Below are 14,265 nucleotides of genomic sequence, written 5' to 3'. Positions count from 1 at the left end.
TGAGTTACATCAAGCTGTACATTTAACCATGTCATGACTAAGTGATCTATTTAAGAAGAAATCACTATTTTTGTTGGGGACTAATCACCATTTATCTGTGCCAACAAGGTGATTTGTTTCTTTTTCAATTTATTTCAGATCCAAACAGTCAAGTTAATCGTAGATGCTGGCAACTAATGTGTGTGGCAGCTGGGGTGATGGCACCAGCAAACACAAGAGTACTGAAATACTTGCAGGTGCACCTTAAGAAGTGTTCTCTTGACACCACAACAGAAGAAGGCAAATTTGCAAGATTCTGCTTTAAGGTTTGATTCCATTTTGATTTTTTTTCTACGAAAAGGATGAGGTTTATCATTTTATTACTTCATGGTACTTTGCACAGTTTATATGGCTATCACCATAATCATTCTGTGGTGGCATTAGTTCATGTGGACAGTCAATATATGTCTGAAATGACCCCTGAATGTCAAGGGTAGAATAAGACTTCAGCAACCGATGTTTGCCATAAGTGGCGACTCTGCTTGTTGTAAGAAGCGACTAATGGGATTAGGTGATCAGGCTCACTGAGGTGGTTGACACATGTCATCGGTTCCCACCTGTGCAGATTGATGTTCATGCTGTCAATGACTTGATAGTCTGGTCCAGATTATTTACAGACTGCTGCCATATGGCTAGAATATTGCTGACTGTGGCGTGAAACTAAACTCACTGAGTCACACACTCAAATGTCTGAAATATTGCGGAGTTGATGTTAAATCTTAACTCACTCACCATGTGGACAGTTAATTTACTTGAACTACGGACCTTCTGTACAAAACTATCATCCTGTAAACTGTTAATTGTACTCTGTATATTCAGTTTACTGTTAGCCCAAGTGGAAACCCATGGTAGAATGTGTCCCCAGCACCTCATTGCTTGTTATAGGAAACAACTAAATTGAGCAACCTGTTTTGCCATTGTAAGTTTTTGGAAATTTAGGAGGAATTTTACTGCTGCGTTTTTCAGTTTCTTCTTTACCCAATGAAACCCAAAAGTGTATAGACTTAACTATTAGTATTCCCCTCACATTTTGTTAAGAGTTCTTACAGGCTAATGTACACAGACGATCATGCATGTGACATATTTATTCGTGAGAACTGCAGGAATAAGCCGTATTTTTATAGCATACATTTGTCATTTAAATTAATGTAACTACATATGACCTGGTACAGACACATTTTTGAAAGTTGAAATGTTTATAGTACATATGAGTGTTTACTATTTGTCATCCTATGTGATCAGTTAGGAATCAATTCTATATATTAGTATAACTTCACTCATCTCCATCCTTCTTGCCCTAAGTGTCAAAATTCATATTGACTGTTAATTTGCCCCTAGTATGGACAGCATTTTCCAAAATACGGTTTTAAGTGTATGCTTTACTTATTATCCACAGAAGCGCAAATAATTTTTCCCGTCACAGTTTGAATAAACACAATTTCCATAGACCTACATTACATCATGGATGAAATAAAAGTTTACCTGACACACTGACTTACAGGACAGGGTTTATTACATGTCATAAAAGTGAACCCTTGCCAGGGAATAATAGACTTATTGTTGTAGAATATATTCTCTCTTTGGTACCCTCTAATTAGCACCTGCCACAAGGGATGGACCATTTAGGTGGTTTTTTATTGCATAATCAACAGTCAGCAGACTATGAAATGGTGTTTAAGACTGTAGGCAAATTTGGATGTTGACAAATAGAGGACAACCCATTTCGATTTGTAGTTAGAGCCAGTGTGGTTCATGACCAGGAGGGCAAAAATTATGCCACTCCTCGGTTCAACGAGGGTAGCCTTCGTAGTACTTGCAGACTTGCAATGCAGTGTTTTTGCTGAACGAACACAGCCCGCCTTTGAGACAAAACAAGTTACAAAGAAAACAGGGTTAACATGAACACGATATTTGGGAACATTAGAAATAAAATGAAAGTTATTTATGCTAGTTGAAAGATTTATTTCTGTATTACAATAGCCACATATTATTCACTTTTATTAAACATGAAGATATTACTGTTTAATAACATTGACATCAAAGTATAGTCATGACAAAACAAGGCTATCTGTAATTCTTCAGCACATTCCAATAACAAGACAATGTCATCTGCATACAATAATGCAACTACTTTTATGTAAATGCGAAGTTGTTTCTCAATAAAACAATTTACAGTACCAAGAACATTTACATGTGTTCACATGAAAAATTTTGCAAAGTCATTGAGGTAGATAGCAAATAAGAAGGGGATGAATTTCCACCCAATATAACGCCAATATCACAGTAGAAGAGTAGTAATCATCATGTTTTATGCGGGATTTAATTTGTTGTACATTATCTTTAAACATTTGCTGCTTACTACAGTCATTTTAATCCATAAACCATATCTCCAAACAGTATCAAAAGCCTGACTACAATCTATTCTTAAATATTGGTCTGACGTAACTGAGTAGCCAAGATTCAGGTAGAACTCAACTCCTGACGTGGATTATGTTTCCGTCCAGCATTGTATCTTTTGCTTTGGTGGTACTTCCCTACTTCCTTGGAAATAGCTCTCCTGGGAAATCCGAAATATAAATATCAGACTTCCCGGGGCATCAGAAAAATAAATTTTAGCCTTCCCAGCACAACACAAGCTTAATAATAGATAATTGGTTATGTTGTCCACATTAGGGCGGACTGAGGCAAAAACAACCCAAATGAATTCCTTCTTAAAAACTTCATACTGTAACTAATTAATTTGATCCTTTACAGTAATAGGTGATTAAATGTTTAATACATTTTATTCATTTAGATCATGTTGAGCAATTTCTAGAGAAATCAGTAGACAAGTTCATAACAGAGATGATTCCAGAGACAAATAGATTACGAGATTGTAGTTTATGAAAAGCATTAAATTCGAAAATAAGCAAGCCAATCTGCTCCCTAATGCTCAGGAATTACTACCACTTATATGACAATAGCATGAGAAGGTGTCGGCTCAGAAAGCCATCTTTTCGATTTTTGGGGGCTCAGGACGTCAACAATCAGTACGCTGTGAAGTTAGGGTGCCGCTTTAGCACATCACTCATCTCCTGTGACATGTTACTACTAGACTGGTGGCTTGATGGAAGGGAGCATATCTAAATGTGCATATTTATGTATTGTCTAAAAATCCTAATGAGTTTACTTTTTCCTTATCCTGACTCATGCTTAACAGCTTATCTCCTCTTCCTGCAAAGATAGTGGAACACATGAAATCCCTTGAAGTTCCCTTCTAAAAGAAGCAGAAGTAAAACTACACTCACCCACGAGTAGCCTTCCTTCTCCCACGCACATGGTCAGGTGATCTGCAATGAGTGTCACTCTCTCGTTATCGCCCGACGAGAGTGGATGGAGGCACCTGGGGTCCTGATTACGTCGATAAGTTTTTCAACCATTTCAGTCCTTTAACTAAATTTATGTTGTATGCAGTATTTGATTTATGAAGATGTATCACAACTGGTTAAATTTGTTTTTATTGTGTGTTTATATAGCACATAAGTCGTCAACTCAGACTTAGTCTCAGTTGATGAAATTGTGTTTGTAGTGTAGATTCGGCTGTCAATGGTTGACCTGCACTTAGTTGGTCCGGCGTGTAAGGCCATATGTTCTTTCACTATTCGCTGTCTCTGGTAACCGTTTATTATTAACTGCTGAAATTCATTCCAGTGACCAGTTAGGCATGTCTCCAGGGCTATCCCTTGGGTCCAGCGACATGTCCCCCAGACCACAGAAGAGAACTTCATCAGAGACGGGGCTGTTGCAGCCTAAGAAGTCTAGACCATCATCGTAGTCGAAGACAAAGTCTTCTGCGATGGAATGGTCGCAGAATCTACATACATTGAAGCAGAAGTCCTTTGGCGACAAGATCATCCCCCTACAGAAACGACATATCTACGATGAGCCGCTGTTGATTCTACACAAGCAGAATGTCAACCAGCATAGACAACTTTGACCTGAAAGTGTTGTCACCGCTCCGGAACCCTTATGAGGGTCGTCTTCATGCTTGGGAAAGCGTCGTTTTGAAGAAGAACGAAGATTACAATCTTCAACTACATCAACTGCTGCTCCATGAGAGCACTGAACTAGATCTGCAACTCACTCCAGGGGATGAAGAGGAGGCGTATGCATGCACCTGCTCAACAAGATCGTCTCCAGCTGCTGTGACTGCTCCTCTGTTTGAGCACTCAGCTAGATCTGCACTCACTCCAGGGGATGAACAATAAGATCGTCACCGTCGCCCTTGATATCCGGTTGCAGTTCAGAGAGAGATTCACCTATGTCAAGTGAGTGCACCCACGTGAGTGAGGATGCTCATTTGGATGAGTGCTCTCATATCCCGTCGCAGTTCAGAGAGAGATCCACCTACGCAGAGTGACTGCACTCACATGAGCCCCAACAGCAGATCTTCTTCAGACTTGGACTCGCAGAAGGATCATCAGCATCCATTAAATGCGTCGTACTCACCGATGAATGAAGACAGATACTACCGATCATCATCACCAATGGAAGCCCTCTTCTCGGACTCTGATGTTACATCATGGATCACTAATGTTTTGGACTTAGTCTCACCATCCAAACCTCCAACAAAACTAACACTTACAGGATGACGTAATCGACAGGTTGACGTTTCTGCAGATAGCTCCAAATAGCTCCGATTCCCAAGATGTTATATATGGCATTCAAGTCAGCAACAACATATGCCACCTTTCAACACTTGGCGCTGTCGTCTTCACCATATGGAGTCCGTCAGATGTAGACGAGGCATACAAGGCACTTGTCACACAGAAGAAGGATCAGCAGTTAGGTCCAAACACCTAACCTCTACTACAGTGGGACTGAATCTACTTCGTTGACAAGGTCTCTTGTCCACCTCATCATGGAGTGAAATTTTCACGAGGCACTTATATCAAGCCCCGTGGTCAGCGCCCACAATATTGTATGGGAAGATTGAAGAGGGAGCATGGACGGTCACCCAAGACTCCAGAGGAGTCAAGATGATCAAGTCCATCGACACACTGACAATGGTTCTCAAGCAGACAAGTCAGTGTTACACTAACAAATCCAAGTTCTCCAGAGTCCAGAGAGCAAGAGGTAAGAAGTTTAATACCAGAGCATCCAGGGACAGAAGAGGAGGTAAACACTGAATATCAGGTTTGGAGTCTGGAGTCTTCTACCCCCAGCTGTTTCCATACAACTGTCTCAAGTGGGTGGTCATCTTTAACTCTACTGGAAGAATTGGGGAATTCTCTACTACGAGTTTGTAACGAAGTTTCTTTGAGATGACTACAAAATACCACTGCAAACTACACCTCCGACCACAAGCGATGACTGTATTATGTTCAGTGGAACAATTTGGTGGAAAATTCCGACACATCTATCTGGAAGACTATCTGTCTACATCAGCTTTTCGCAGTGGGAGTTTTTACTCATCTAGACACGTGCTTGGCAAACCTGAATGCAAGCAAGGGTATCACCATCTGAACAAGATTTCACAATCAGTTCACTGCTACACCGGTGACGTCATGTCTACCATCTGAATGGTCCTTGAGAGTCAATGCCCTGCACAGAATGTGGTGTTAATGTTCCAATATGAGGAAGTCAGCTATAAATAGACTTCCTTCGAATGTCAACTTGCTCATATGAACAGTGTTGACGATCAGAAGAGACGATCGGTGGACTTCACTATCAGGCTACTAACTCAGCTCGGATAGAATGTGAATCAAAATTCCTCAGGATTCAACAGCCATCTCTATGTAGACACGTCTCTCGAAAGATGGGGTGCCCATATAAACGACGAGGTTGCAGCGTGAATCTGGAAGAAGGAAGATCGAACTCTTCCCATCAACCAGTTGAAGGTGAAAGTGGTGATGCGTGTTATCCATCACTGGTCGACAACACTGAGAAACAAGTTACTGATGATCGGCACAGGCAACTCAACAGTGGCTTTCCACATAAACAAGCAAGAACCAATGAGATCGCCATCTCTACTTCACCTGTTTCAGCTCGACATGGTCGACAGCCTAAATCTCCAAATAAAAGCATGTCCAGGAGTGAGCAACATCATGGAAGACGCCTTATCTCGTCCTCTTCATCCATTACCAACAGGGTGGATGCTGCATCGAGAGGCGTTTCAACTAATCATCAAGACATTTGGATCGCCACAAATAGACTTATATGCAACAAGGTTCCACTAACGGACAACAACCTTTGTGTCACCTGTACCAGATCCCTTAGCCTGGGCTACAGACGCTCTCAGCATCCCGTGGGAAGGACTAAACGTGTTTGCGTTTCCCCCACCAGTGCTGCTACCAAAGTGTCATTGAGAAAATCAAACAGACGAAGGGGCTACAACTGATCTTGGTTGTGCCTTACTGACCAACGAGACATTGGTTTCCATCACTTATAGAAGAGTTAGGACAACCAGTGCCGCAATTACCAGATTTGGAAAAATCTCTCATCCATCCTCACACAAAACAGGCACACGACAAGGTGTCTGCATTCAAACTTCACGATGGACCATATCAAGACCTGTTTAAAGCACAGAGGATACTCGGCGAGAGCAGCAACAGCAGTTACATTAGCCTTACAGAAATCCACTCGCATCCTGTATGATGACAAGCGAACACACTTTGAGGCATACGCTGGAAGAGAGGATTCATGGTGATGAAGGCGACACATCCTCAGATGGCAGATTTTCTATGCCATCTACGCCATTCCGGAGGTCTGAATGTGTCGACATACTTGGCAGCTCTCAGCTCAGTTGTCACCATGGAAACAGGGACCAAGCTGCACTCGAGCTACTCGTCTCAATACGCTCCGTCAAGTTGGAAGATCAACAATGCAGATTTAGAGCTCCTGCATCGGATCTAAGCATTGTACTCCAACATCTCACAAGTGATGCGTATGAGCCGCTTGACCGGACCTCAACTGAACTGCTAACTCAGAAGACAATGTTTTTTACTTGCCTTGCCTACAGCTGCACGAATGTCAAAAATTCATGCTCTAGACTTCAATCAAAACAAGGTTTGATGCAAGTCACCAAGAGACAGCTCACCTGGGTCTACGATGGGATTTTATTGCGAAAATCAACTGCCAGGTCAACCAGACAGACAATTCAGTCTTGTCTTCAATCCTTCGACCTCATGATACACAATGTCCAGTCAGAGCACTGAAGATGTACATTGCACACACCAAGTCTAGAAGACACTGTTTCAAGCACCTGTTCATCCCTATATCTACTGAGACACCTATGGAAGTATTCCGCGACAGTATCTCAGTGTGGATCAGAGCTGATGTACTGAAAGCCTACAAAGCAGCAGAATTGGAGCCTCCGCGAGCCTCCAACCCACATGAAGTCAGAGCCTTGGCCTCTACACTAGCACTACATGGGAATTGCTCATTATCAACTATAATGGAGGGTTGCTTTTGGAAATCAAACACGATGTTTGCCAACCATTGCCTAGGAGACGTAGTCATGCGGGACGTCACTGGCATTCACCAATTTGGGCCTCTTGCTGTTGCACAGCAACTAACAGCTCCCCGGAGGTGCCGAGTTCACTCACCCGATTGGTCACATGACTTGTGGAAGCCAGACGCTCTGGGGCATATAATGGTTTAGAGTCCATGCGCACGTCTTGAACAGACTAGCATGAGTGATTATGATCCTGTACTCGTAGTGAAGATACATGTACATGAAGAAGGGTCACAACTAGTCTTGATTGCTATATCCTGACATTTAGTTGCAGCAGAAACTAGCAGAAAGCTAGTTACTTTTGAAGTCATCACGTGCCAGTCAGTGAAGCCTTCTATGAAAGACAAGAAGATGTAATCTCACCAGAATGAACAAGGAACATTAGAAGAACAGAACCGAATTATCCCCGTTACAAGTTCCCAAATGGGTGAAGTTACTGGATGTAATTTTGACAGCCAGCAGAATCCAGCGTGGCCTGACCCAACGCTGTTTCCATCGGATTCTGTAAGCAATCAATCATGAGTCAGGATAAGTAAAAATGTGTAATTTTCTGAATAAAATTGATATTTTATACTTATCCTGACTCATGACAAAATCCCTCCCAGCCGCCCATCACAGGCACGCTGAATTCCTATAATTCTCGTGTCAGGCAATTATGAAGGAGAGAGTGACAATCATGGCTGATCAGCTGACTGTGTGCATGGGTAAAGGGAGGCTACTCATGGTTGAGTGTATTTTAACGTCCGCTTCTTTTAGAAGGGAACGTCAAGGGATTTCATGTGTTCTACTACCTTTGCCAGGAAGAGGAGATAAGCAATTAAGCATGGTCAGGATAAGTATAAAAGATCAATTTTATTCAGAAAATTACATTTACCTTTTTTTGTATGATTTTTGAAACTTTATAAAAAACTTATGAGCTTATAGTGTATTGAATTGTAATATCTGGACGTTTTATAGATTTCTAAAGTGAATCATTTTTCACACAAAGATTTCATACACTTTGCGATGAAAAAAAAGATTCTGTTTAATGCTGCCACAAATGAATAAAAACAAAATGGAAATGTTCCATGTCAAGTACCCCCTCCCCTGGTATCTAATGCCGGGGGATATAATCGGCGCTGTCCATCCACCTGTAATCATTTTTCAACAGATCTTGGCAGATATATGGGACAGATCTTGAAGTGGTGCCTTTTGCTGTTTACAGATATATGGCATTTATATTTGTCATGACTTCCAGGGAAACAATTCAAACTTAGTCTGAAAAATTATCAAGTACCTGTCAGATGATTTGACATTTCAAATATGTATGGGCCGGGGGGAAATATCATCCTCTGATGACTCTTGTCTAGACAGTTGGTATTGGTGACAAAGACCATTTGTAATTTGATTCTAAGATGTATGGGGAATTCAATGACATATTTGCCACAGCTGACAATGAAATATACGTGATGTAATAGTCTCAATACTGGCCTTCTCAAAACTTGATTTTGTGAACACTATCTAATATGGCGGAAAGTGCTCTTCGGCATTCATGTAAGTGTATTTTTGAAGGCATCCCAACCGATTCTGGGTTCATTGGCGATGTTTCTGAATTCTCATTACTGGTTACATGAAAACTTTATATCAGTGATAATTAATATGCTGTTTTTGAAATTCAGTACACCCAGTAATTATCTGATTTTCACATTTCAAAACATACATAAAAAAACGCTGTGAATCGCGATTTTGTATAGTGTAGAAAAATGGTGACATTTATAATGAAGCTATTTTTGAGAGGTTATCTTATGCACTTTAACATGGTCTGAGATAATACAGTAAAGTTCACTTATAACGTACACGCTTACAACGAATTGCCGGTTACAACGAACAAATTCAGAAGTCCCGACTGCTTTCCTATATGTTGTTATGAATTAACTACCGTATACACCGAACACTGATAGTACGAATTATCTGTTACAACGAACAAATTGATGGGCCCTCTGTGCTATTTCACGCGTTAATTGACGTGTTTATAACGAACAGCTGATCCGAATCCACTTGCGTGTCATCTCACGTGTCACCAATTAGCTTGTGAAAACAAACAGGCTTCTTCACAGGGGATCAAGGGGATAATAAAATAAACTTACCTGTGAAATGTTATCATTTATTTAATCTTGTGAATCTTGTTGACATTGTCAAGGCATAAATAGCGATGTGGGAAGTCTTTCTTTCAAGTCAGCATGGATGGGCTTGTCACAGCAACGCAAAGCTCTTGATCTTGACAAAAATACCAAATCATCCAAGCTGTAGATGCAGGCGGTAAATCCAAGACTGACATGACAGCAGACTTGGACATACAGATTTCAAGGCCAATCAGTCGTGGTTAGAGAGATTTAAGAAGCGACGAGGGATATGTTCAGCCATGACACACGGAGAAAGCTCGTCTGTTGACAGCAAGTCAGTTGATGATTGGCTGACGTCACAGAAGCACAAAATTACCGATTTTGTTAAAGATGCGTAATAAAATACATGATCGATGATGAAATGAATGATCCATGACAATTATATGTTCGTTGGTTTTATCTAATTTTATTTTCTGTGTGAACATGATCTTGTCTGAAACCAGTGGCGTGGTGACGATTCTCGGTAATTTCCGAATATTCACGAACATTCCTGAATCGCTTAGAACGAACTTCGCTTACAACGAACTGAAAACAACAGTCCCTTTGAGTTCGTTATAAACGAATATTACTGTAGTGGATGTTATCAAGAAACAGGGAATTTTGCAAGGAATTCAAAACTGTCTATTATATGTGTGTGCATGATATATTTAGAATTTTATTCTACTTCAGTGAGGGTTGAAGATAAAGGACATATATGTCCCTGTGGCATCCAGGGGGTAAAGCTGTTACCTGATTAGGAGTAGTATACACAATGGTTGTTCTGGCTCAGCCCATATAATCCATAATATAATAACCTATCCTTCCATCAATTTATAAACCCCATAACAGAACCACTTTTCATCTTCCATGAAAAAGTTATGATTAGTGATAAAAAGGCACTATGAGTGGTTCTGGACCAAACCATATATCTCATAATGTATATAAGATCAATTTAAATATTTATTATCAGTGACCTTCTCTTCTGTTTCATCATTTAGTAATTCATCTAAATTATCTTTATGTTTATCTTCTCACTTTTCTACAATCGCAGCTTGTAACTTAACAACAAGTGAAGTACCAGTACTATTAATACATAAAGAACTAACATCAACCACCCCTGAATATTTTGAACCTTTAACAAGAAGTCTATGAATATTACTCTGATCTGGGTCTTTTTCATTTTCCCTTAATCGATAATAACCAGATATTTTACCATTTATAATAATTGGTTTACTTTTATCATATAATTTTTTTTGTAATTTCTTTTTGGATTACCCTAGAAATATATGAAATAGCTTTAAATAATGAAGACTCTTGTGGGTTTTTATCTGAATCTGGAATTGTGTGTGTTTTTGTTATTGATATAGTTAAACCTGTCATTTTTAGGTAAAATTCTGTTCGATTGAATTTCATTTTTGAACCTAAGTCTGAGTAATTTCTTGTCAAAATAAATTTTTACATAACTTGTATCATTCCTTGTTATTGTCCTATCCCAATCAAACGTTAACAAGTCGGATAAAGTATGATTTTCAATTGCTTTTTCACAAGTTGTAATAAAATCATCTACGTGTATTGTCTTGGTATACTAATTAAAAACATAAAAGTCTAAATGTGAATTTCTATCCAGCAAGCTTACGCTGTGAATGGATACAGTATCACATTAGACAGTCAACCATTTAGAGAAGTGCTTCAATATAATCACTGTGCATGCAACATGTTTACAGTGAATGAACGGAAGAAAAAAGCATATGAACATTGTCTTAAAGGTTATTCTCGCATGAGGAAGCATGAGTTATTAGATTTGTTAGGTTTAAGGTATCAAAGAACACCTACTGTGAAAGAGCTCATAAAAAAAGTTTGTGAAAGAGGAATACGAGGTTATTCTCGTATGAGAAAATATGAACTCATCGAATTACTGAAGGAACAAAAACCTGTAGAATTACAATTCATACCTACTGAATTAGGAAAATATGTGAGAGGTTGGAAGATGGAAATTCAACGAAATATAGACAATGAAGATATAAAACAATTGGTATTTGAAAAAGTAAACCAAGAAATGAAAGATTTAAGAGGTATTAAATTTCAGCTAACATTAAAGATGGCACTTGAAAAACAACAGGCAAATGAAGCAAGTGAATACAACAATGTTTTCTTCAGAGGCAATCAAGAACGCAACCTGACACTACCAACTCTTCTATAGATAGATCATTTGAAAAAATTTGAGAAACACTAGAACATTACACTAACAGGGGGTCAGGTTGGGTCGTTTATAAGATTAACATGGTTTATCTGGATATAGCAAACTATGTACCACTGATCATGAGAGGTGGAAAGTACTTACCACTGCCTGAGTGTTTTAAGAAAAAACATGCTATGGTTAACGTTAAAAACCCTGGTGATAATTGTATGAGGATAGCGATAAGATCTGCTAAATTTCCATCTAAAATATATTCTGACAGACTTTCCAGTTACCCAGAAGATGATGGTATCAATTGGGAAGGTATGGATTAACCCACCCCTATCTCTCAGGTCCCAAAAATAGAAAAACAAAATCCAGACTTAGCTATATTCGGACACGAAGGTAAAAACGTAGTAGTGCACAGGATAAGTCCTTTAGTGTATAAGGATGATCATAAAATAATTAATATATTTATGGTACAACAAGGTGAAAAATATCACTATACGTGGATACAAAATTTTAGCCTACTGTTGTATAATCAATCAAAACACGGGGGAAAGAAACACTTTTGTGAAAGGTGCCTTCACGGGTCAGATCTACTGGATTCACATAGGGATGATTGCTTAGGTGTAGGGGAGACAGCCATACGGGTAGATATGTCGAGGGAAAATAATAATATTTTAGAATTTACTAACCACAAAAATAAAATGCCAGTACCATATATTTATATTTACGCTGATTTCGAAGCTATCATTAAACCAATTGATACAGCAGCACAATCCCCTAATCAAAGTTTCCCCACAAAGAGTACAGGTGCACGAAGCATGTGGATTCGGTTATGTGGTCAATCGTTGCGATGGTCAAACTAACCCTCCTGTTATTTATAGAGGCCCAGGTGCAGCTGAAGAATTTCTGCAATGTTTACAGCAAGAAGAGAAAAAGATTACGAAAAACTTATACAACAAAATTCCAATGCGTATTACGCAAGAAGATATGAAAACACACAAGGAAAGCATGCATTGTCATGTTTGTTGTGAACCTCTGAATGGGGATTCAGTTAGAGATCACCGTCACATTACAGGTAAATACAGAGGTGCTGCTCACAATGAATGTAATTTGAAGCTAAGGATAAATCCGAAACATATTCACATTCCAGTGGTATTTCATAATTTACGTGGGTATGATTCACACTTGATTGTGTGCAAGCTATTTCAAAAGTCAAAGGTAACATATCATGTATTCCAAACAGCGTGGAAAGATATATATCCTTTCCACTAAACAGGTTGAGATTCAAATATAGTGTGCAGTTTCTATTGTCTTCTCTAGACAGCTTGGTCAAGGCAAATAACCCTAACGACTTGGCTATAAGTAATCGGTCCACAGAAGATGAAACTAGATGTTGGCTGCTACGTAAGGGAATCTACCCGTATGAATTCATGGACTACTGGTCTAAGTATAATGAGACACAAATACCTCCAATTGATTGATTCTACAGTAAGCTTTCTGATGCATCTGTTTCACAAGATGATTATGAACATGCTATAAACGTGTGGGAAAATTTAAACTGTAAATAATGGGTGATTACCATGATTTATATTTAAAAACAGATGTGTTATTGTTAGCTGATGTTTTTGAGATATTTAGAAAAATGTGTTTGAAACAATATGAGCTGGATCCAGCATGGTATTATTGAAGTCCTGGACTCTCATGGGATGCTTTACGGTAGAAAAACGGTGTAGAATTAGAATTATTTACTGATTACGACATGCATATTTTTATTGAGAAAGGATTACGTGGTGGTATTTCCATGGTATCAAAACATTATGCTAAAGCTAATAACAAGTATGTAACAGGATACAACCCTACTAAACCTTCAAACTACCTATTATACCTTGATGCTAACAACCTCTATGGCTGGGCTATGAGTCAATATCTACCTACGGGTGGATTTGAATGGTTGACTGACCAGCAGATGGATGTCATGAGCATTACACCAGATTCAAACAAAGGTTATATACTTGAAGTGGACTTAGAATACCCAGAGGAATTACATAGATCTCACAATAGTTACCCCATAGCTCCTGAAAGGTTGAGAGTTAACCAAGACTGGATGTCTGAGTACCAACCTAACCTGATGAATGGTCCGCTAGCAAATGTGGAAAAACTTGTACCTAATTTGATGAAAAAAACCCAAAGTATATCGTTACAGCTGTATTTATCACTTGGTATGAAGCTTACAAAAGTACATAGGATACTTAAGTTTGATCAGAGCCCCTGGATGGAACCCTATATTAGAATGAACACAGATCTGAGAAAGATAGCTACTAACGGCTTTGAGAAAAACCTATACAAACTCATGAACAACTGTGTATTTGGAAAAGCAATGGAGACTTTAAGAAAACGAGTTAATG

General features: G+C 39.1%; 1 protein-coding gene across 1 annotated transcript in view; it reads left to right on the top strand.

Moving 5' to 3' along the window:
* Positions 1-14,265, top strand: part of LOC137295441 (unconventional myosin heavy chain 6-like) — a 468,840-nt gene that overhangs the window by 334,032 nt on the left and 120,543 nt on the right. The window contains exon 32 of the mRNA XM_067826813.1: positions 139-305. Within this exon, the coding sequence (XP_067682914.1) occupies positions 139-305 (167 nt within the window). The remainder of the gene's footprint in view (positions 1-138; positions 306-14,265) is intronic.

The sequence above is a fragment of the Haliotis asinina genome, chromosome 8 (assembly GCF_037392515.1).
Source record: "Haliotis asinina isolate JCU_RB_2024 chromosome 8, JCU_Hal_asi_v2, whole genome shotgun sequence".
Taxonomy (NCBI): Eukaryota; Metazoa; Mollusca; class Gastropoda; order Lepetellida; family Haliotidae; genus Haliotis; species Haliotis asinina.
This window is presented reverse-complemented; position numbering and strand designations above follow the sequence as displayed.